At 33.6% G+C, this 24,228-nt stretch overlaps 1 protein-coding gene across 3 annotated transcripts in view; it reads right to left on the bottom strand.

The window, feature by feature from the left end:
* Nucleotides 1-24,228, bottom strand: part of LOC138712207 (tyrosine-protein phosphatase non-receptor type 13-like) — a 1,532,948-nt gene that overhangs the window by 558,191 nt on the left and 950,529 nt on the right. For 2 of the 3 annotated variants that reach the window (XM_069843724.1, XM_069843725.1), the window contains 8 exons: nt 23,065-23,274; nt 22,517-22,740; nt 19,315-19,406; nt 14,169-14,762; nt 12,404-12,527; nt 9,884-10,005; nt 7,327-7,819; nt 2,317-4,563 (listed from right to left, as the gene is read on the bottom strand). In XM_069843724.1, the coding sequence (XP_069699825.1) occupies nt 7,329-7,819; nt 9,884-10,005; nt 12,404-12,527; nt 14,169-14,762; nt 19,315-19,406; nt 22,517-22,740; nt 23,065-23,274 (1,857 nt within the window). In that variant the 3' untranslated portion in view covers nt 2,317-4,563; nt 7,327-7,328. Of the gene's footprint in view, nt 1-2,316; nt 4,564-7,326; nt 7,820-9,883; nt 10,006-12,403; nt 12,528-14,168; nt 14,763-19,314; nt 19,407-22,516; nt 22,741-23,064; nt 23,275-24,228 lie in introns of those variants that run through there. The other variant, XM_069843726.1, reaches the window with a different exon arrangement.

Here is a 24,228-nt window from a genome sequence, read left to right on the forward strand (position 1 = left end):
CCATTCTGAATATGCATAAGAGACCTGAAGAAGAAGGAAGTACAGCAGGAGCAGCTCTAAAATAAGAACTGTAGAGCTGCAGAACCGCCATTTACATGAACATGTAAAATAAAAATGTGATGTAATCTAGTTCATTGTTTCATTTATTTTTCCAATTCATTCTCCTTCGATTCGAGATTTTACTGTCTGTAGGAGCCTTGAACTGCTCGAGAATGTTATCTGTAGTGTACTTTTCGGATCTGTGATTGGCAGTCCTGGAGCTCAACATAGGGTAGTCGGCTGCAGAAAACTGGTTTTCTTCACCGTCCTATAAGACTGCATTAGAACTGCAACCGAAGCAGTTCTCTCCGGATATACAAAAGAACCGCCAACGCCCTCATCTCTGCGTTAGGAGAACACATAGGCTTCTGGACTTACTGTATATGATTACAGTTCCAGTGTGTTATATAGTACTGTGAGTGGTGTGATGTGATTCATCAGTGTGTATAAGGAAATATTTTATATTAAAATTGAATGAAATGAAAGCCTAATCAACCAACCCTTTTCGAAATTAAAAGAGAAATTACACGTTAACTTAAGAAATTAGGACGTCCTACACCAAATTTAAATATTGAAATTTCTGAAAAAAGTCGAGGAAATCGTGTAGCCTACTAGTCATTTTAATACAAAAATGTGTAATGGAAACGATTGGTTTTTTGCTGCGCTCATGAAAACGCTTTCTCCCCCACCTGTGTCTTCTGTTTAGAGGAGACAATACATAGTCAAAGACCGGAGTGAAGGATTTAGTTAATTTGAATTAAAAAAATAGAAAAGTATGAAAATTCGAAAACTCATTTCAAGTAGAACAGATTTGTCACTGCCACAGATATTAAAATATTCTAACACAGCTTGATTCTGCGTATTGGATTAACATTCAGAAACAAGATGAAATTTTTTATAAAAACAGATATCGTCTATCTAAATTAATTAACTGTGTGAAATTCTGTGCTGCATTTGAATTAGCAATGCAAGGACTTGCCGAATCAGAAGATTCAACAAACCGCGATATATTTCGGGGTTTGACTGATTTTACTCCACATTTAGATTAAACTTTCAAAGATCATTTATAGGGCTCGTCACAATTCAAAGGAACTACGAAAACAATTCAAAATTAATTGCTGGATAGCAATAAAATGATTGGAAATTCATCTTCATTGCCACCAAAACATGACGCTGAAAGTTTGGTGCAAACTATCTTAATAGAATATAGGCTTAACGGAAATTCAGTCACAATTGAACCACATAAATTAATTATGCTGGTTAATGGCGGGGCTAACGTAATGAGTGCGAAACACGGAGAATTTGTATTGTGTCCCACAGTTGATTTCTTGCGCTGTTATGCCAAAGAATTCAATTTAATAATGCAACAAACATGTTCACAAACTATTCAAGTTACGATACTTTATTGCAAATATGTAGGAACTCTCAGCTCTCTGACGTGATAATGTCTTATAGGCCTAATTCCGTCTGCCAGAACGGGTGTAGGCTAGAAAAGTTGACGTGACGAAATTCGGTAGAGTTAAAAGTGTTCGAATGATAGAAAGTTCCTGACAGTTGCTCATTCATGTTATCAACATGTGAGGCATATCTCCACTACATGACTAGTTGTATCGGGTGGGAGTGGTGTAGCCTATGGCATGGGTAAGGCACACGGATTGTTGGAGTACAATTTCGGGTGCACAGTCAACTTCGAGGAGGGGCTGTAATTACATGCGCTATACGATTTAGATGCAATGAACAGCATGAGTTTGTTAAATACACTATTTTTCATGCAGAACTGCCAACCTTTGTAACCGTGGGCCGCTACTGAAGTACAATATATTGGAATCAAAGTGCCCACACTAGCTTAGAATTCTCTCCCCTCTGAGAACATTAAGGCATTCAATGCTGCTGTAACAAGGAGCCCTAAAAACTTAACAGGGAGAGCAAGTCAGCACTTGCAAATTTCAAGAACAACTGTTCTGCTAATTTTGAAGTTGGATCTCCTTTTGCACGCCTACAAAATTCAGGGTATAGCGTTTGCCTTCCTGCGTGGTGCAAAATGATGGTACCGGTACTACCACTGGGTTATGTCATTAATGTCTGGCATATCAGGCCTGGCGAGGTTGTCCAAGTAGATGTTTTACCAACTTTCATGTAGGCCTACTTTCCAATTTCTACTACGCTCTTAACCATAACCAGAATTGTTACGATGTCATTAGTGAAAGAATAATGAAGGACTTTTTAGTATTTCGAAGTCTTAGTATTCCATAACTAATTGATTATCTAATAACTTACCTGAATTGTTTTCCATTTCTATCCTGAAGACATCCAAACAGTCATCATTAATTCCGTTTTTTGTCAGAGATTTTCCTTGAACTTTCACTACAACTGGGACTTGAGGATTAATTACGTTTTGTTGCTGAAAAATATCACTCAATTTATTAATAGTATCCATACTTTCAGAAGGCAATTTATCACGTTTATTTGTTGTTATAAATGAATCTTCATTAACTGTTTCAATTAAATTTCCACTATTTATTAAATTATAATTTTCGGAACTGTGATCAACTGAATTAACAAAACTCTTAGAGATATCTTCTGAGGTTCCAATTGGACTTGTGATGTTGCTTGAATGTTTTGAGTCCGAGAAATCTTGATGATCTGTGTGAAATGATGACTGACAGCTCTCATTACTGGAAGGAACAGCGGTATTTATACTAACAACTGACACTGCACAACTATTTTCATTATGTATATTAGCATTTTCACTATCACGAACATACTGGCTGCATTCTCCACACTTGTTATTTATGTTATCACACGCTACACCAGCCTTTATGTCAGATTCTACAATAATACACCTGGGTGATGCCATACTATCAACAGGGAGATGTATGATATCTTCCTCATTTAACTCTAAACAACTAGGTCCTTTGTTAGTCTTATCTGTTAGAATGGTAACTTGAGTTCCTGCGACATTATGGAATGTTTGGTTTAAAGCACATTTAAAATTAATAGAACCTTTAGTGTTATCACGTTGATAATAATTGAGATCATACTGCTCACTATCCATTAGCATATGTTTAAGAAACAAATCAAAACTTTCAGATATTTTCTTAGGATGTATTTCACTTCTACTATAAGTCTTATAACTATATTTTGTATCTTCTTCTTCCTCCTCGCAATCTATTTGTAACTTGTTCACATTTTCTATAGCAGCCAATTGCTGATTTCTACCATTACTGTTTGTGAAAGCCTCAACGTTTCCCAAGGCACTGTACAAGCAACAGTCTTCTCCAGTAGTAGGTACTTTCCAGTCTTCTCCAGTAGTAGGTATTTCCTCCAATTCTTCTTCTAGTAAAGTTGTACACTGCTCACTACTATTGATGGATGCAGTATAAACACTGTTAACTGAGCCATCAGTTTCTGGCGTTCTGAGCTGAATGCTCCTAATTAATGTGTTACTTGGTTCATCGTCACTCAACAGCAAACTGAGGCTGTTAAAGCACAAATCAGGAGGTACCACATTACCTTCAATCATATGATCAAAATGATAAGGGTTCATAAGTAGTGATATGCTGGATTCTATGTACTGTAATGTTCTATGTACAGGAGGAGGTTCTCTAGGGAACAGGAACTGAACTACATTATTATAATTAGATGAAGCCGTAATAGAGATATCTTTATCTCTTTCATGGAAGACATCACCCTTATCATCTGAATCATAAACGGGATACCCTAAAAAGGAATTTTCATCTTCTTTATAAAATGTTTTCTGGGGTTCTTTATAATCAAGTATCTGATATATTCTGCTTACAGTATCATTAATAGCTTCTTCTATATTATCGATTAACACATTTGAACTATTCACTGAAGTTGAAGATGTTGTCACAAGTGGAATATTACTTGAATCACTAAATTCTTCTTGTAACAAATATCCAGAGTTTAATAATTCTGTATTTACCGCTTCTGTATAATTATCTATGTTAATTTCCTCTAGTTCTCCTAAAAGTGGTATGACAGAGTTGGACAATGTAATGTTCCTAATGCTGGAACTGAGAGCATCGGAAGTGATTACATCATCAATGTGATGTCCAGTCTGCATGAAGTCAGCAAGGTTGTTTCCGGAAGACATTGCTTCTGGCAGATAGACCCCACTGTCGTCCTGACCCTGTTCTTCAAGTTGTATATACATGTTATTTCCTTTAATAATATCGTGAGTATTAGTAGTTAGCTTAGACTCTTCTACTGTGTGTGAAATTTCAATAATGTCTACAGCTTCATCATTTATTGTCACAGATGTTGAATCATCAGTCGCCACTATGCCAATAATATCACTTTTATTATCTTTGCAACAGCAGTCTTTAATAATTATTTCCAGTTCAACAGATGTTTTGCATTTGTTCTTCCTTCTTGGTGGGATTACCTTTGGCAGAGTTTCATCTGATACTGAATTGAAATGAGTTACAGTTAATGCTGAAGCTAATTTCTTTTTTCTCTTAGTTCTAGGTGCAGGCACTGGTGCAGGATCATTGCAGTTATCTGGAAAGAGAATCAGTATTTTAATATCTCATATTAAGGCGACATCACTAATGCAGAACTATTTGCGAGGGAAAAGACCACGTTATGGACTCCACATTGCATTTTGACACATGGATTTATCTTAGTCATAATTTATTGATCTGATTATAAGAACTTAACTAATAAACACTGACGGGGAAATTATGGAACTTCCTCCAATGATTGTGTAAAACATCCATCCTTGCTCAAATGAAAATAATAAAATAAAATGTGTATTATCTCTACCTTATAGGTATTTTGATTAACTATGCTCTATCCTGGAACTCACATGTTGAGAAAGTTATAGAAAAACTGAATCATAATAGATAATGCTTTCAGAATTTTAAGCAAAACAATTAGTAAAGTACTACAAAGCATACAATGAACACAATATTTATTAGGTACCGGTACCTGTACACAAGCAAGGAAAATTATGATTATAAGTAGGTAGCTCAAGTTATCGCATGATAGACATACCATTATCGGGAAATATGATGAATCAAAAACAGATAAAATAAAATAAATATCAGCAGAATATCAAAAATGAAGTGAATACGTGGAAACATGCAATACAACACTTGTCATAACAGTAAGTTAGTTTGTAACTCGTCACAGATCTTAAATAATACTGCAGTAGTAATCTTGTCTAGTACTTGTGAAGACACATAGATCGCCATTATTATTAACAACATTCTTATTTTATTATTATTATTATTATTATTATTATTATTATTATTATTATTACTGTTGTTAAACTACCTTAGTTGTAATTTACTATAAAATTAAATACCAGTATATAGTTCTAATGTAAACAAAATTAGCTTTAGTTCTAACGTGAATTGTAATTAGCTTTAGTTCTCCAATATTTATTGTAATTCTCTATGACATTAATTATAATTAATTTTATCTTTTAAAATTTTTATGGACAATGATGAAATAAATGTGTATATTACTGTATGAGAAATGGTGTAAAGCGAAGTGAAGTAGGTAAAAGTATTTTATTTGCCACTACCAGTATCGTAAACTGTAAGCCACAACAACAAAAATAAATTTGAAATAATTTCTCACCATTTAAAAGTTCCATGTTATGTTGATGCATTACTCAAAATAAAACCATTCACTCAGAAAAAATACACACAATAAACTCTGACAATAATACACACGGTATGTGCATGAGTACAGAAAGAAACCTCGCAATACACTACAGCACTTGTGTGTGCCCACCACCGCAGGTCAACCTTGTATACGTGGAGAATTTTTAGTAACCTTAATCCTGTCTTCAAGTTAACAAGATTTCAGCTTCTGCCATACGCTGGGGCAAGTTAATTGGATCAGAGAGGGGGAGCCACATTTACTAACTCTCTGTTCTTTCCATCCATCACAAACAATCAAGCAATACCTCTTCATTTGTGACACTAAGAAATCCAATTGTAAGGAAACACTTTATTCTCAATTTCACATCTCTTTAAAATATGGAACTTGGTTGATTATATCACGAAATACAAAATATATTGAACAAAGAAGATTTTATTCACTAAACATTTCCACGTTAGCATTTCGTGATCAATCTTTCGCCTATCAAATGGGATATAAATTTTTATTGATATTTTTGGTGTTTAAAACTTATCACAAATTATATTACATTAAGATTATCCTAATGTAAAATGTTTATTGTACCGGTATTGTATAATGGAACCTGCAAGTAGGGTTGCCAACTTTTATAAATAAAGTTACCGACCATTTTACACATGCAACTTTGGATGAATATATATAATACACTAAATACAGAATGTGCTAAGGAAACAGTTTCCTTTTATTGAACGTTATACAAACTGGCGTTATTTAATATGAGCAATAAACAAATTTCAGAAACAATAATCTTGCTTAACTTTTTTTATTTCTATTTGGAACTTGATGCCACAGCTTCAAGAATTTCTTTCCTTTCTGCACAACTAAATTTAAGATTTTCCCTGATACAAAGATTTCCACACTTAAACAATTTCTCTCATCACTCCATGGTACTGAATACATGCTCTACTAAAGCATTGCCTGTAGGAATAGCAAACAAATGTTGAACTACTACTGGTATTCTTTTTTGTGGAGATTCCTCTGATATATCCTTATCCTGAAAATGTTTACACCGTTTTCCAACACTTATCAAATATTCATCTTTCACAATTTTAAAAAACATAGGTTCGCCACAAAGTGTATTTTCATCTACCTAGTTGAAGCTCTATCTTTTATCCAACACTTAAAATCTCTTCCACTTTTGATGTAGAACCATCAAGTTTTAAGGTTGAAAAATATTTAAAAATTTCCATTAGCTGTTCTGAGTTAAAGGTTAAAATTTCCCACAAAAATATGAAAAAATCCCTTTTAATTTATTTGATAAAAGCTCTCATCACAAATCCTCAAACTCATTTGATAAAATTACCGGCACAAATAGGGTTGGTAAGGGACTGATAATGGCCACAGCTTTATATTAAAATCCACCAAAATTTCCAGCCAGGCCCGTGAAGTACAGGCTAGTTGGCAACACCACCTGCAAGTAGTCTTGAAGCATCGAAGTAATTAAACATCAACACAAACCCAAAATAATTCTTCACAAACACCGTGAAAGTTTTTTAATATGAAACATTTTTAATTAAAAGTTTACTTCAGTTTTGCAAAGTGTTTGCTAACCTTGCAGAGACTAGTACAATGATCAAGCAACTGTAACAGTGAAAACAAGACAAAATAACTTACAATCAGTCATCTTCTGCATGTACGCAGCATACAGCTCTGATGCCATCATGCCTCTCAGTCTGTTGATGCTCTCTTCTACGCTTTATCGGAGTTGCTATAGGTGTTGACATCATTTCTGAATCCCTTCTGCCAGAATTCCCTTCACTAGCCACTTCATACCGAATACTATTCAAATAAAAGTCTTCAACAGGTACAGCACCAGAAGATTCCACATTCAAATTAGGCACCAAATGTTTTTCTCCACAGTCTGATTCAATGGCACTCTCACCATGATCGGAAAGCTTGGGGTTTGTTACAGGCATCTCAAGTAAGTCATAGTCCCTAGATTCATTAATGTCTCTAGGTTTACTGAGTATCTCATATGATTCTGTATCTGGAATAATTTGTGATAATACAATTTCAACTTCTGTACCACTGCAACGGAAAAGATCCATAGCTTCTTCATAATTCAGGTTCAGTAGACTGTGGCCATCCATGGCAATAAGCTGATCTCCTGAAATGAAAATATAGAGGATTAACACCGTTTATCGCTTGAAAAACGCAAAAAAACATAATACGAATTGTTTTTCTTACTTCTATGTTTGCAGTAGTCTACCAAACATATAAGCCGAAAAATGTCCTCGATTTTTTTAAGAATTTAATGAAGATATATTAATACATATACGGTACGTATTTTCTCCTTCTTTAAGGTATTTATGCAACCTGCCAGTGCAATGTGGTATTTTACCAGAAAGACTCAAATACATAACAGTAAAAAGTATATAAAAACGAAGCTAAATCTACTACTATTACTAATTTATTATAGGCTCATATCATTATTAACAACATTTTAAAATTGTTTGAGAAAGTTACATAATAGGTTATATCATTATTTTTAATCCAACATTATATTAATTTTGAACAGTTTGGATTTAGAAAACAAAAATCGACAGAGAATACAACTTTTTGGTTGATGGATGAAGTAACTTACTATACTGTTTAAATTTGAAACACATGTTGGATGGCTATTATCCCAGATCATATATACCCAGATAGCTCGGCCTTATAGGTTTTGACGGTAACAACTTTTGTCAGGTTTACTATGCTGCCATCTAGTTATTACATAAGGAGTCACGTCATAATTCCCATTTGAATTCCATTAGTGACTGTACTGCCATCTCGTGTTCGTTTACGGCAGACGGGTGGCGATCCTGGCAGTTGTTCTCTTCAAAGTGCTGCCGATTTTAACATAGGAATGAGCCATCTGTTACATATATGATCTAGGCTATTATGTAATTTAGCTAACGTATTTGATTATGTAGATTGCAATACAATAGTAAACAAATTAACATTTTATGGTAATAAACACAAGATCTAAGTTGGTTTACATCTTACTTAACAAATAGGAAATAAGAAGTGGAAATAAATATACCAACTATTCACAAAGTTACTCACTCAGAATTCAGAAATATTAAATATGAAGTTCCCCAGAGATCAATTCATGTCCATTATTATATAATAATAATAATAATAATAATAATAATAATAATAATAATAATAATAATAATAATAATAATAATAATTTAACTTCAACCATAGTTTATCCCAGACATAACCTTAATCTCATATGCAGCTGATAAAAGTGTGATTATTTCAGGTAAACAACACGACCACTTTATGAACACTTCTAATACAGTGTTAAATATGTAATGAATTAATTAATGATTCAGAGCAAATAAACTAGCTTAATGTTGATAAAATTGATCTAATCAAAATTAGCAGGTAAAGTACCAGTACACGCAATAATACTCAGTTTTGTTACAAAATTAGATTAAATGGAACTGATCTCAAAGAAGCTATAAGCACAAAACTTCTTGATTTGGAATTGGACAATCACTTGAAATGGAAAACACGCAGAGAACATATTACTCCTAAATTGTGCTCTGCATGTTATGTACTAAGATACTGGCGATATAGGTACCCCTAAAATGACATTTTGCACACTTCATTCTATAATGAAATATAGATTAGGTACCGTAATATTCTGGGGCAAAGAAAGCTCTAGGTATAATGAATGACATGTGCATAAGAGGACATCATGTAAAAAGATAGTCCAAAATTTAGAAAACTTGACCTTATCGAAGTACATTACATTCTTTCCCCTGCAATGTTTTATATTAAAAACAAAAATACAACATTTAGTACCCCAATCAAAACATTCATACTTTTAATACAAGACAAATATGAGATCTCCATCTACCCTCTGTTAGCTTCAACTGTTAATTAATCTGCTTACTATGCATTATATATTTTGTATAATTTTTTTCACTTGTTCCACATTTCAAAGCTACAATGCTAATGTAAGATCTATGGAATACAATAAATGAAATGAAATGAAATGAAAATGAAAATGAAAATGAAAATGAAAATGAAAATGAAAATGAAAATGAAAATGAAAATGAAAATGGGGATTTGATTATGCATAGCAAGTTTAGGCTTGCTAAATGTTCGTTGAACTACCGCGCAACTTTCTCCATCAGCCAAGAATGATCGTTACTGTTATAATGTGAATTCTCACCTCTATGAACTGTTCCTAATGAAGATGCAGGGCCATCTGGCAGAACAGACTGCACATATAATCCTCTGTCCGAACCCTCTGTGATCTGTAGGCCTAAAGTTCCGCACTCGTCTCTTTTTATTCTAACAAAGAAAAGAAATGTTAACGCAATTAGAATTTCATGAACAATTAAAAGATATATAATTGACGAAATATGTAGAACTATAGGAGACAGGAAATCGTCCAGATAACTTAGGTATAGAATAAGAAACAGCCGTATCAGAAGACGAAAAACAAGTTACAAGGGACATATCACAGCCACAACCAAATCACCTACACAGAACACATCACAAACGCCAACCATAACTACAGCAACACAGACACTGACATGAAAATATTACACATCCAGCCAAAAAAACAGAAACTTGACACTCTAGAACAATATGAAATTTACAAACATACAAAAACACACCCACAACACATCCTGAACACCCAACTCAATTTCAAAACACACCCCACCACAACAGAAAACCAGAAGATAGCGCGGGACATTCACTAGGCTTTGGACAGTGAAGAATATCACTTCGAAAATAATCAGCCAGGTAATTTTCTAATGTTGACACAGTTAAGAAGTTATAAAGTTAATCAGTGACAAAAAAAGTATTTTCTATTCTAAGGGAAGAAGAACTACCTAGCACTTAGGGAAATGAAGAATGGAAAAGCAAATCTTCATTGAATTAGTGAAATACCTGGGTGAAGACAAGAAGGAAATTCTATCATTATGCAATGAAATGTATGAGAAAGACACTCTCCTGCGAATACTGAATCATGTTTATATTCGAAGATGGAAGGAGAGTTGGAAGATCAGCAATTTCAGAAAGGAAGAGGTACTATTAGAGATGTAATTGGACTGCTGCCAACAATCTGAGAAAGATATCTAAAGAAAAATTAAAGAAATGTAGTAGTATTTGTGGACATGAAAAAGGCTTTTGATAGAGAGAATTGAAATAAACTTATGGGAATTCTGAAAAAAATTGATGTGGATTGGAAAGGGAGGAAACTATTGAGTAATCCCTATATGAAACAACAATTGGCGAATGGGAGAAAAGTTCGGGCAGAAGAAGATATCAGATGATAGAGAACATTAACATAGGTATATGGTTCGTATGCAGACACTAAAAGGAAGGCAAAAAATAGGAAAGATTGGAGAATGCTGGGTTTGCTATAAAAACCTTCCCTTGAGAGAAAACTATGAATGAATGAATTAATTAATTAATTAATGACGTTTAATTCATGAGAAAAATACCTTGTACAGACCCAGAAACAAAATTTGGGCCACCTGAATTCTCCAAGTTCCAGTTATAACATAGTGTGCATGCTCAGAAAGCACTTAGTTCAAACATCAAGTTTTTGCAGAGCCTGTGTGTGATTGTGTGTCACACCAATGATAGTTTGGACAGTATGTACATATATGCACATGCATTACCTCACTCTCATCCACACACACGCACATACACAAAAGGAGAGAGAGAGAGAGAGAGAGAGAGAGAGAGAGAGAGAGAGAGAGAGAGAGAGAGAGAGAGAGAGAGAGAGAGAGAATGAGACATACATGTAGCAAATATGTCGAAGAAAATAGAGTACTGGTACCATTTTAAGAATATTTATAATGTGTTTAGGAAAAATTTCGAACGATTATTTGATTATTTCTCGGAATTCATTACTGACATAGAGGCATGATACTCGCTTTTTGCTGCTGCATTGGAATTGGCGCACATTAGTGAAGGAAGGAGGGCCTGCCTCTCTGGCTCTACAATATTTACTTTTTAGATTCATTTATTTATTAAACATTTTAATGATGTTGAAATTGCCTGTAAATTACTATTAAAAAATTCAATTTTCATTCTCTTACTTAGCAGTAAAGTTATTTTATAGAACAGATAAAAGACTGGAAATGGAAGAGAGAGATTTAGGAAAAATTTTCTAAACGCAGGATAAATACTTGTATTAGTGCTGATTCCAAAAAATTGCATTGTTTAATAGTGCTACTTTCATTTTAATGTTTCCAATTCAATTTGAAACTCTAAAACTCTGTTTTTCACTCTTTGTATGCACAGATTTCAATTTTTAAATTTTCCATTTTTATTATTTTCCTTTTATTGCAAAATCATTACTTTCAGTTATATTGCAAAGAAATTATATTTATTTCCTTTGTGTTCAGCTACCACAATTTTATTTTTTGTTAATTACAAACAAAATAACAAATATAAATGACACTCGGAAAGAAATTAAATGCAGAATAAATATGGGGAATGCCTGCTATTAATCGGTTGAGAAGCTTTTGTCATCTAGTCTGCTGTCAAAAAATCTGAAAGTTATAATTTATAAAACAGTTATATTACGGTTGTTCTGTATGGTTGTGAAATTTGGACTCTCACTTTGAGAGAGGAACAGAGATTAAAGGTGTTTGAGAATCAGGTTCTTAGGAAAATATTGGTTATACAAAACGAAACACTTCCTACATTAAAATGTCGCAATACTTACTTGACAACTCTCAACATCCTTTCTTCTTTGCAAGCCACAGAGTCAAACTTTTCTAATAATGATTCACTCAGACTCTCTTGAAAATCAACTTCAAACTTTTCTTCTGCTGATTTTATACTCGAATCTATAAAGCATAAAAATTCTTGTTACAACAGTTAAGTTACTATCTTTCTTCAAGTATTTATAATTATAATTATAAAACAGAACTTACATTTTTCTTGTCAATTAAATTAAAAAACTATTAGATGACCTAAAAAATTCTTGAGAAATTTACAGCTTTCCCAATGTTCCATATCCATAATTTGTTTTGTGCATAACAAGCAATTTGGAGAAATTAATAAACCAATTCTATGGAGATGTTTATTTAGGCAATCACGACAAGTAACCAAACTGAACAAAACAAAGCAGATTTTCTAGACAGATCAGAAATGAATTTTCAAATTTCAAGGAATACTTATATGCTGTATTTTAATTTTTAGCTATTATACTATGGTTTAATTTTCTTTTTATAATCCACATTACAAACTTATTGAAAAGTTGTCCTTTTGTTTTTAATTTGATTTCAGTTACATTCTTTCCTAACATATAAACTATCTCAGAAACATTCAACTCACGGTGGACTGGGACTCTCTGAATAGCTACCTTTTTATTTAGATTTTGAATCTGTTTTATTATACATTTGATTTCTTGATCTTCTTTGAAATGAAACTTCTTTAGATAGGACACGAGTCAAACACTGTGAAACAAAATTCTGTTTTAAATGGGCTTTGCGTATTGTTGCTATAGGATTGTGCACATTTCTATGCTATCGCGCAAATAACGTTGATGTTTACAGTTTCCCACGAATTTACACACATCAGTGCATAAATTTGTGAGCGGGGGAGGTGCTGTTGGGCTGTGTAGTGTTGTGACATTATACAGTCGAAACTAGAGAGTGAAATTACATTGTTTTATTTTAGAGAAACAGTACAGATGATTTCAGATTAAAAAAAAAGCATTGGACATAAGAGGCTATTCCATCAAATGAGTAGTTGCCATAGAAACGCCTATCTACCACAGAACTTCTACACTGTACTGTGTACTAGGCAAGGCTCATAAAAAAACAATGCTTTTTTCTTAACCTGGAATCCTCTACAATCCATTGTAATATGACTCATCAATTAACAACAAGCTTTTGAAACCATAGCATGCAATATGACAACTATTTATGTAATGGCTGATTGTTAACAGTGATTGCCTATACAGAGTGTTTATTAACTATGGGATTTTACTCATAATGTATTAAATTTTAATTTTATAAAAAAACATGTTTGAAGTCCATGAAACAGGTGTAATAAAGAGTTAAAATACACGAAACACGTGAATGGGTAAAATTTCTATGCATTCATACGTAAAATTTAATGAAGATTTGGAATACATAAATCTTAAAATACGGTGCCATTTAAAAAATAAAGTTTACTGTCACACTCTGTACCCTGAATAACTAACTTTCTTTCGAACATTGGTATCATATTGTATTGTCGTCTCCAACAGCTTTTGTATAAAACTTTTTATGTAAAATTAAAATTTAAGACATTATGAGTAATATTCCTTACTTAATGAAAACTCTGTATATTGAACGTTTTCAAGTGTGTTTATGTTAAAATCTCTTTACCGTTAATATGCTTTATGTCAAGTGCGCCTGGCTGCATACAGCCCCTTCAGGTCCTAATTGAAAGAGACCTTGCATGTATTGTAAGTGAAACAGTTAAATAAATGTACTCACTGAGGACATATACATCTTGAACAGAAGACTGTGAAGAAATTTCTGGTGCTTGTGAGGTTGATACAGTGCTGATTGTTTTCTGAGATGAATTATTCTCCTTTTGAACTTCACCAAAGACTTTTGTACCCATTTTCACTTTAACTCTGTGTATTGTATTTGTGTCGTTGAAATTATTCACTGTGTTCCTCAACAACGTGGAATACACATTTTGGCCAGGAACCCTCGACGAACTACCCATTTTTGTAGCTTTCCTGTTTTCATTCTTAGACATGTATCTACAACCTTCTCTCATGCCCACAGGATTTTCATTCTCCTTATTCTGATGTTCTTCGATATTAATTAATTCCAGGCAATGTGAAGGTTCAGAGCTTTTGTTAAATGATGCTACGTTATCCCCATTTACTTCCATTTCAGCGTGACTTCCAGTGATGGTTTTCTGTTTGACAGTATTTTGGATACGTTTGCTGTTAGCACTAAGGGCCAATGCAGGAGTAACAAACACATGCTGTCTATGCAGTGTATTGTTCTCATTGTTTTCAACCTGGTATAACTTATTCTCTCTTCCAAGGTAATTTTTTATGGACACTCCAAATTCTGAAACAAAAAGACAAAAACACAAATATTATTATACGATATATTCATTCAGTTATTCTCAAGTGGAGTCCACAGACTCCCAGGGGTCCCCCATAGATCATTCTAGGGGTCGGCGAATATTCTGTATAGGGGAATTTTTCTTCCTTCAGAAAGCTTGTTATAGTTTTAATATGGCAATAATGTCAGAAGCGCATTGGCCGTTGCTGGTACGACTTATAAACCTTTTTCTCTTGAATTTGAGCAGGAAGAGTGAGTGATTCAAAAAGAGTGACAAGCTGCGTGACTTTTCTTCATTGTGCAAAGTAACATATCTTCTCTTATCATAATGGACTTAATTTGGACATACAAGATATAAGTGTTGTTGATTTCCAAATTGAGAGCAGAATTGAAGTTTCGATAAAGAAAATGCAGTTTTAGGTGAACCGAGTAGAAAAAAATGTCCTATGCTTCATTACCAATACTTCTCTAAACAAGATCTTCCTGTGGAAGTAAGACATACTTGTATACTACTTGAAAGGACTGTCAGCTGCATTCAGAGATTATTTTCTGGTTCCTAATTCTAACAATATGTAGATGAAAATCCCTTTGTCAGCATGGAGACTCAAAATCTCACTGAAAAAGGGGAAAAATTAGCTTGCTGAGTTATCGTGTGCCACTCCTTGGAAAAACGTTTACACTGACTGTCAGATTTTTAATGTTGACTGAAAGTTCATGTGGAATATAAAGAACATTTAAGGTCTTTCCCACTTACTTGTGTGAGCATGCATTTTCTGGTCTTCTATGATAACAACTAATGAAATAAAGTGATTAATATTTAAATCCCCTTCATATAATCATTTACTTTATAAAATAACCAAATAATAAATATATAAAAAAACAAATCCCAAAAATACTAACAAAACTGTTAACAGGAACCGAGTAAATGCGGTGGCAGAATGGAAATGAAATATATCTAACAATAAGTCTAAATATAAAGACATTTTAAGCACAAGGAAAAAGTTTCATCATTTCCACTGAAGTAGAGAAACTTGTAAAAATATACTGTACTTGATTTCTTTTTCAGTATAAGAATACGGTATTATACAAAGAATGTACTGAAATTAGAGTACCGGTATTGTTTTGCTTTACTATTTTTAGTACCATCTCTGCTGTAACATACTAGTGTAGTATTAATGAAGGTAATTAATTTTTTTCAGGAGAATATTATATTATTTACGTTTTGTTTTATTCAAATATACAGCTATTATTGATTGAATTTTGGAAAATTTAAGAGAAATATCATTTAATATTAACCTTAAAATCTAACCTACCCATAATTTTAGTGCCTCAAAATCTAACCTACCCATAATTTTACTGCCTCAAAATCTAACCTACCCATAATTCTACTGACACTTTCAAGGGATCTGCGAAAATATTGATCTACGGAAAAGGGATCCACAGTGCTAATAATTTTGAGAACCACTAGTGTAGGCGAGTATAGCTAATAAAAGTGATATGGAAAAATAAGAGGAGAGGGTTTTTTTTAATTCGAACATCTAGTTTTCTCACAATTATCATTCTACTAATTCATTAATAGTCTCCTAATAAATAATCATGCCTGTTATAATCATATATTTTGATACAGTTTTCTATACGAAATTTTTAGTACAGGTACAACACAAATAAATATTTAATCAGTTCAGATATTCCTTACAAAGATAAAGATTAAACGTAGTTTTTAGAGTTTCTGTCCTTCCAACTTCCAATTTTGTCACCATCTTACACTGTGCGAAAATTTCTTTCAAAATATATCAGTTGTTGTTTTCTAATGCCAGGCATTTGACAATAAAGTCATTTGACCTCTTGCACTCCAATATTTTTCAAAGATATTGTCATGGTTAGCCACTGACGCACAGATTTTGAGATGTTCTTAATCCATTTCTTGATTTGAGTTGTACAATGGGCAGTTAGGAGACTGATACCGGTATATTCCAATTCTATGCAGATGCTTGGCCAAACAGTCATGGCCTGTTGCCAATCTAAATGCAGCTACAGAAGATTTGCGTGGTAAATCAGGAATCAACTGTGTATTATGATACAGAGAGCTCCATTTTTTCTCTCGAGATTGTGTTATCAAATTTTGTTTGTTGAAGTTTAAGTATGTGGATTTAATAAATCTTTTCACAGAGTAATACGTAGATTTAGTAACAGGTCTGTAAGTAGTAGTGCTGCCCTTCTTTGCTAAAGCATCCGCATTCTCGTTTCCCAGGATTCCACAATGGGATGGTATCCATTGGAATACAATTCTTTTATTGAGTGTTATTAGTTGATATAGCATTTTATTTATTTCTGCTATTTGAGACGAAGGTATGTATCTAGAGACTATTGATAGAATAGCTGTTTTGGAGTCTGACAATATAACTGCATTTTTAAATTTATTGATGTGGCAGAGAAGATTCCTGAGACTTTCACTTATTGCAGTGATATCTCCATCAAAACTTGTTGTTCCATATCCAAGAGATCTATAAAGTGAGAAGAGACAGCACGTAACACCTGCACCTGCACCTTGTTCCCTGGAGATCAAGGATCCATCGGTGTATAAATGAAGCCAGTTTTGTGGAGGGTACCTAATATTAATTGTCTCTAAAGACAATTGTTTCATTATTTCAGTGTTTACTTCTGATTTCAGTATTTCTTGTGTTAAATTTAGATTATACTCTTTATTTAATAGTGTTAAAGGGTTTGGTTTAATTTGTAAGTTTTCTTTTAAATTCGGGACGTTGATTTTCTGTTTTAATTCTTGAACCATGGATATGAAACTTTTTTTAGTTTTTAATCTACGGAGAGGACTGTATGAATGCCAATTGTTTCCTGGTAATCTGATAAGTTTTTCATATTGAATCAGTGCTTTTTCTTCTATTATCAGTTTGATGCTATTAATATTAGTGAGGAATGTCATAGAATCTATTGGAGTTGTTTTGATTCCACCAGTAATGAGCCTGAGAGCTTCGCTTTGAACACGTTCTATTTCGTTTATGAAAGGTGAAGTAATTAAAATTTCTCCGCAGTACGTCAGCACTGAGATCTACATAACTGGCTTCATACAGGTGATTGAATAGTAATCAAGTACCTGCCATTAGAAAAAATAAATGACATAATAAAATTTATGTGCTGTTATGATCTCGATTTAATGAACAAAAACAATCTATCTGAGTGGTGTTTCCTTTCATTGACACATGTATCGAATGTATCACACTTTATTTTGTGTGAATAAAATTCAGACACTGTTATTACATAATATTTAAATTGTGTAATTTGACAAAATCGGAAGCGTCATTTACGGAGTACAAGGGGAGGGCAATTACCCCCCCTCCCGAGTTTAAGATAAAAAATTAATAATCGAGTAGTACTACTGCTAAAGAAAACATGTTCAACTTTTATAAACGCTCAAGAAATAAAACACGAGTTACTTAATGACTTTGCTCAAATGAAACCAAGATATTACCCTTTGCTAGGTTAGTTGTTGTTATCTATTGATTGTGAATAAAAGTACAATTTTTTTCTGTTAATTAAAATTAAAATTACTTCATCAATAAAATTGTGTGTGTTTATTTGTTCTCATCTACATCATATTAACAGCAAATGTATGTAAATTACGTATCGTACAAAGCTGGATAAGAAGATAAAAGTAGGCTTGTGTGTGGAAACTGTAAATGTACTGTAAAGCAGAGTAAACTTGTCCATAAAACAAAATAATAATAATAATAATAATAATAATAATAATAATAATAATAATAATAATAATAATAATAAATACTTAAGAAATGGAGAAAACATTATGAATTTTCAGTGCATCTGACATCATGGTTAATTTTTTGTCCAGTTTACCACGTTTACAGTATAGATAATAATTCACGTCAGAGGAAATAGGGCGAGAGTTGGCTTACACCACGTGATATAACCTATAAGGTCTTCCCTAAAAAATCTTGCCCCCCTCTAAGCTGAAACTGAAACGACGCCCCCTGGATAAATGTATTCTATTTATTTTAATTATAGTTACTTATTTTATCAATCGCATTATTATCGCATTTTGAATTTGATCATATAGTACAGACAATTAGCAGAATGAAAAAGTCGGAAAGATCATTATATTACAATAATAATTGCATACAGTAAAAAAAAAAGGTAAGAAAGGTATCCCCGTAACATGCCATGAAGGCACTTGGGGGGCATGGAGGTAGAGCACCATGCTTTCCATGACCTCGGCACTAGAATGAGGTGGTGTGGTCGGCACCACGCTCTGACCGCCTTTTACCCCCGGAAAGAACCCGGTACTCAATTTTATAGGAGGCTGAGTGAACCTCGGGGCCGTTCTGAAAGTTTGGCAACGAGAAAAAATCCTGTCACCAGCTGGGATCGAACCCCGGACCTTCCAGTCCGTAGCCAGCTGCTCTACCAACTGAGCTACCCAGCCGCCAATTGCATACAGTAGCTTATCTAAAAGAGACTTGTTACTGGTATACACCTAAAAGATAGCAATGCATTCTTTAACGAACTTTGTTTCTGTACTAACCTGCTGTGAGAGACTGCAATGAGTTCACATCCGACCTGAGCTTCATAGAAATCTGGTGATGAAAAGATGCAAGGTGGAACACAAAAAAACTCCTAAAAATAAATTAAACATGTATATTAGTTATTCTTACAGGACTAAAATTTCCTGAACATTGCAATATGAGGAAAATATTACACAAATTTAAATACCACAGCATCAATATCAAGAAAATATAACTACTGAAGTAAAGGAAGAATATGGTTAATTAAGTGATTGGTTAATACGAGAGCCATTCATTTGAGACAACCCTTGAAGAATAGAAACAAATAAAAGTTAATTTGCTTCAATTATGTCGGTCACCACTGTGGAGTAACAGTTAGCACGTCTGACCAAGGTTCAAATCCTGGTTGGGAAAGTTACTTGGTTGGGGTCTTTTTTCGGGGTTTTCCCTCAATCAACTGAAGCAGAATTTCTGGGTAACTTTCGGTGCTGGACCTCGGACTCATTTCGCCATCATTAATTCACATATCATTATCATCCATAACACAGCCCTGGTTAAGTTCATGGTGCGGCGTGCTGTACTTGTATAAGAGTGTGGCCATTCAGTTACCCAGTCATTCACAGAATAGGAGTGGTAAGCACAATAAGCCTCAGGTTGCAGTGTCCCTACTCCACACAAGAGAAAAAAAAAATGTGGGCCACAACACTACTTAATCAGAACAATAAATGTAAGAGGATAGGGAATTTCAATGTATGGTAACAGAATTTATTGCTGACAACTGGCGAGAAATAAGCTACAAAACAATTCAGAACAGCTTTGCTCACTCTGGTGTCAAGAATATAGCGTTGGAGATGTCAGGAATAGCTTTTACTGGAAATGAAGCAATTTTGGATTTGCTAGTCAAAAACCATGAACAGTTCTTGTGCACTGACAACAGTCTTCAAAGTCACAACGAAAAATAAAGATTTTGATTTTGATGACATAATTGTTTAAAAAATTTCAGCAAAACTGAAGGAGGAAAATGATAATCGGACATTTCCAACCACGAGCAAGTACTAATCATAATACCAAAAAATGTATGCTGAACTGAGGCACTATTTCACGCAAGAAGGTAACGAAAGCAGTCCTTTATCTTAGGTGATCTTTCTGAGTTGCAATCTATTAAAAACACGCATTAAAGTATACTGCATACATTTCTCCAGAATAGCCATTAAAATTTCATGCTTAGGCTAGAGGCATGCCCAAATCAATTTTCTGTACCATTATTAGGATTAACATGACTAGTGTGTCAAAGAAATGAAGTTATAAGAACAAAATTATAACTTATAATATTCCTTTTGTGCATAATAAAACAATGATTTCTATTTATGCATCTTTCAATTTCCCTTACCCATTGCCTCCTGTACCCGGACCCAATTTGAGACTAGCATTATGAAGCACATTATAGTAACCTTCAATCGCATATAGTGAATTTCTATTCCTGCAGCTTTATTGGCTGATATAATATAGATGTCATGACTTATGTAATGAATCTCGTATAAAAGTTGTTGGAAATAAATCAAGTAACTTAATATTTTGTCCGTTTTTCAGATAAAAAAATAAGCCTATTCAAATAGGTATACAGTGTGTTACAAAGGGCATATTTTTTGACACCCTATATTAATTTTTACATATTTGGAATCTGCATTACATTGTATGTATGGCAACATAAACATTTAATTCATGTCCATAATGTAGTGCGACAGCCCATGAAGGGCCAAGGTCGACCAACCGCCTACTGGCCTCATGTCCACATGCCTTAACACAGGTGAACGATCATCCAACCAGCACAGGGATATCATGTAGCCAGCATGATGATCCCCACATCCCTAGCCTTTATAGCTGGTTTTCGAAACCAGATTTCGCTACCTAGCATAACTCTTCAAATTCATCATGATATTGGGTGAACACAGGTCCCCATGAAGAATCAAACCAGCACTCATTTCATAACGCAAGTCCAGGCATGATGCCTTAGATCACAACACTATGGCACGGGACTTTAATAATTATGCCACTGAATTTTATTTTATAGTACTGGTAATGAAATGACCCTCAACAGTCTTTAAAACCTCATATATATATAAAATAAGGAGTAGGTCTACCAGTATTCGTATAGAATAGGCCATATAGCGAAATAAAACACCAACACGGAGTAATATGAACATAAAAATCATTAAATAAATCAATAAGGAAAATGTTTAATTTCTGAGCTGAAAACTGTTCATCATTACTCCCTTCATTGAAAGGGAAAGTGTAGAAATGTTAATAATGGTTAGTTATGGGACAGAATGAGGACTCGGCAAAAAGTATTTGTGTGATTTTGTAGAACTTAGTGCACGCAGATAGAAACACAACAAATCAACAGTTTCGAAAATAATGCAAAACTCAATGTAACAGGAAGTATAATGAATAAGTCTGTTATGACTATATTTCGGCCGTTGTTTTCATTTTTAACCGAAGTTGTCTTGCAATGTGGAGTTGTTGACTTTAGTCATGTCCATGTAATTAATAAAATTTCATTATAATACTTTAATTTATTGATAAATAAATGATCTCGTTGGGAGCCACCAGTGTCGTAATAAAACTTTATTAAGTACACTGGAGTTATTCGTTATACAAACGGACATAATCAAATTCAACATTTTCAGTTGCTAGGCTACCTTGGCTAGAAACAGTCTAGTATATAGTCACGAAGCTCAATAAGTAGGAAATATACATCCACAGATAGTTGCTAACCACTAGGATCGCTACTATCGTCTCATCACAGACAATACAAAATAGTACCGGTACCAGCACAGTCTATTGTTTCTGGTACCCTCAACAACTCAAGCTTCGTGACTGTATGTACTAGACTGTGGTACCGGTATGTGAAAACAGCCAAAATCAGAAAAGACTTGAAGCAATTACAGTAAGAGAAAATATCTCTGATATGATGTTATCCCATCCATAAACATCAACATAAACCTCATAGACAGATAAAACTTCAATATAATGCCAGTTATTCATGAGTCTGGAAGTTGCTGAAATGAGAAAGTGAGTCTCGTTACAAAATTCCAATAATTACCTGAACTTCAACAAGCAGATCTTCCATAACTTTCATTTGTAACCTTTGTTATCTCTCCTTGATACTAACAAGTATATTATATAAATTATTCTCAATTTATAAGAGAAATAATAACTTACTTTTTGTGGTTCATATGTAGTTTGTACTTTGTGGGCTTATTAGTTCCCTTATTGTCATTTTGAGGCGTGATGAAGAGGTATTGTTTGCTGTATGACAGCAGCTGGATTTTCTTCCATACAAAGAACTCATACACTTGTCTCTCATTACAGTGGCTTTCATGCAGTGTCAAACCTTGGGAATTAATTTCAAGCAGCATTTCACGGTTGGTTCCATCTTTTGTCTCCTGAAACAAGAACATGATGATTACAAAAAGCACAGGCTACAGAAGACAAACAAAAACCACACACACACTTCCATATCAGCATCTATGATTGAACAGTCCTCATACTTTGTATTAGCTCGATAATTTAACCTCTGGTAGCTTAGTGTTTACTGTTAGAGCACAGGCTTAGCTTTTCATGGACTTGAAACTATATATAAAGAAGTAAACAAAAGTGCTTTGCTGATTTATTTACTTACATACATGGGATAAAATGTTAATAATAAACCATCATTTCCACACATCCCTAAATGTGAGCGATGTGGGAAGGTAAAAGTAGAATCTTACCCAAATTGCATTGTAGTAATGTGAGCTATAACCCTTCATCATTTGAACTAAAGTAATGTAAATCTCTTCAGCTCTTCCAGGGTCTAAACCACATCTCTCCTTGTGCAGGATTTTCATTCGTGTTTTCAAGGAGTTTCCATCTTCGTGTTGTGTAAGTAGACTCTCAGGGATGTAGTGTTCCAATAAGAAATAGTCGCCACTTCCATGTTCCTAACAGAAATCAAAGTTTGCGAAAGTTGAGAAACATAAATTATGTTTAAAGTTTATCTAGCTAACTAAATTGTATACACGGATAACGATTTATTCTATGGAATTCGGTTAGAATTTCAATAAAATCACAGCTACTCATCAACACTAGAACCTTGTAAAAAGTTTCTTTGTTTGTTGTTTAGTCAACTGTCCGAAGACACGTCTGAACCATAGGAAGTATAATAAAATGAATGGAGCCTTCAGAAGACATTTTGACAAACAGATGACAGTGGATACAAAATTAAAATTGCACAATGCATTTAAAAAAAAAAAAAAAAAAAAAAACACACAACATTACGTCAAGGCAGCATTAAGTTATGGCAGTGAAGTCTGGATTTTAAATAAACGAAATTCACAGAAACTGAAGGCAGCTCAGATGTGCTTTATCAGATCACTATTTCGTAGGTATAACAACACTGGATTATCAAAGACGTACAGCTATCCCAGAAAAATTACAAATCCCTTGTTTAATCAAAAGAAATGAAGTTCTGAAGATGGCTACTACTAAGCTGAAACTAGTCAACTAGGTACCCTGTATTTATAAACTTAGTTTACATTTAACACACGAAAGTGATCATCATAAATATATTACCGGTATATTCCTAAATTAAAAATTATTAACAACAGTGCAAGAACCATGTACATTTTTCATTTCATTTAATTTATTGTATTCCATAGATCTTATTATTTATTTATTCATTTGTTTATTTATTTAATCTGGCGGAGTTAAGGCCATCAGGCCTTCTGTACCACATCACCAAATACAAATAGGCATATACGAAAAATAAATGCAGAGAGAAGAAGCAAACAAGAAATAGAAATAAAATTGCAGATACAAATACAAAAAAAAGAGGAAATGGATATTACAAGTAGGAAGATAGGACCATAATGGACACTACTAATACAATATATTGA

Source organism: Periplaneta americana, chromosome 13, assembly GCF_040183065.1.
Source record: "Periplaneta americana isolate PAMFEO1 chromosome 13, P.americana_PAMFEO1_priV1, whole genome shotgun sequence".
In the NCBI taxonomy this organism is placed as follows: domain Eukaryota; kingdom Metazoa; phylum Arthropoda; class Insecta; order Blattodea; family Blattidae; genus Periplaneta; species Periplaneta americana.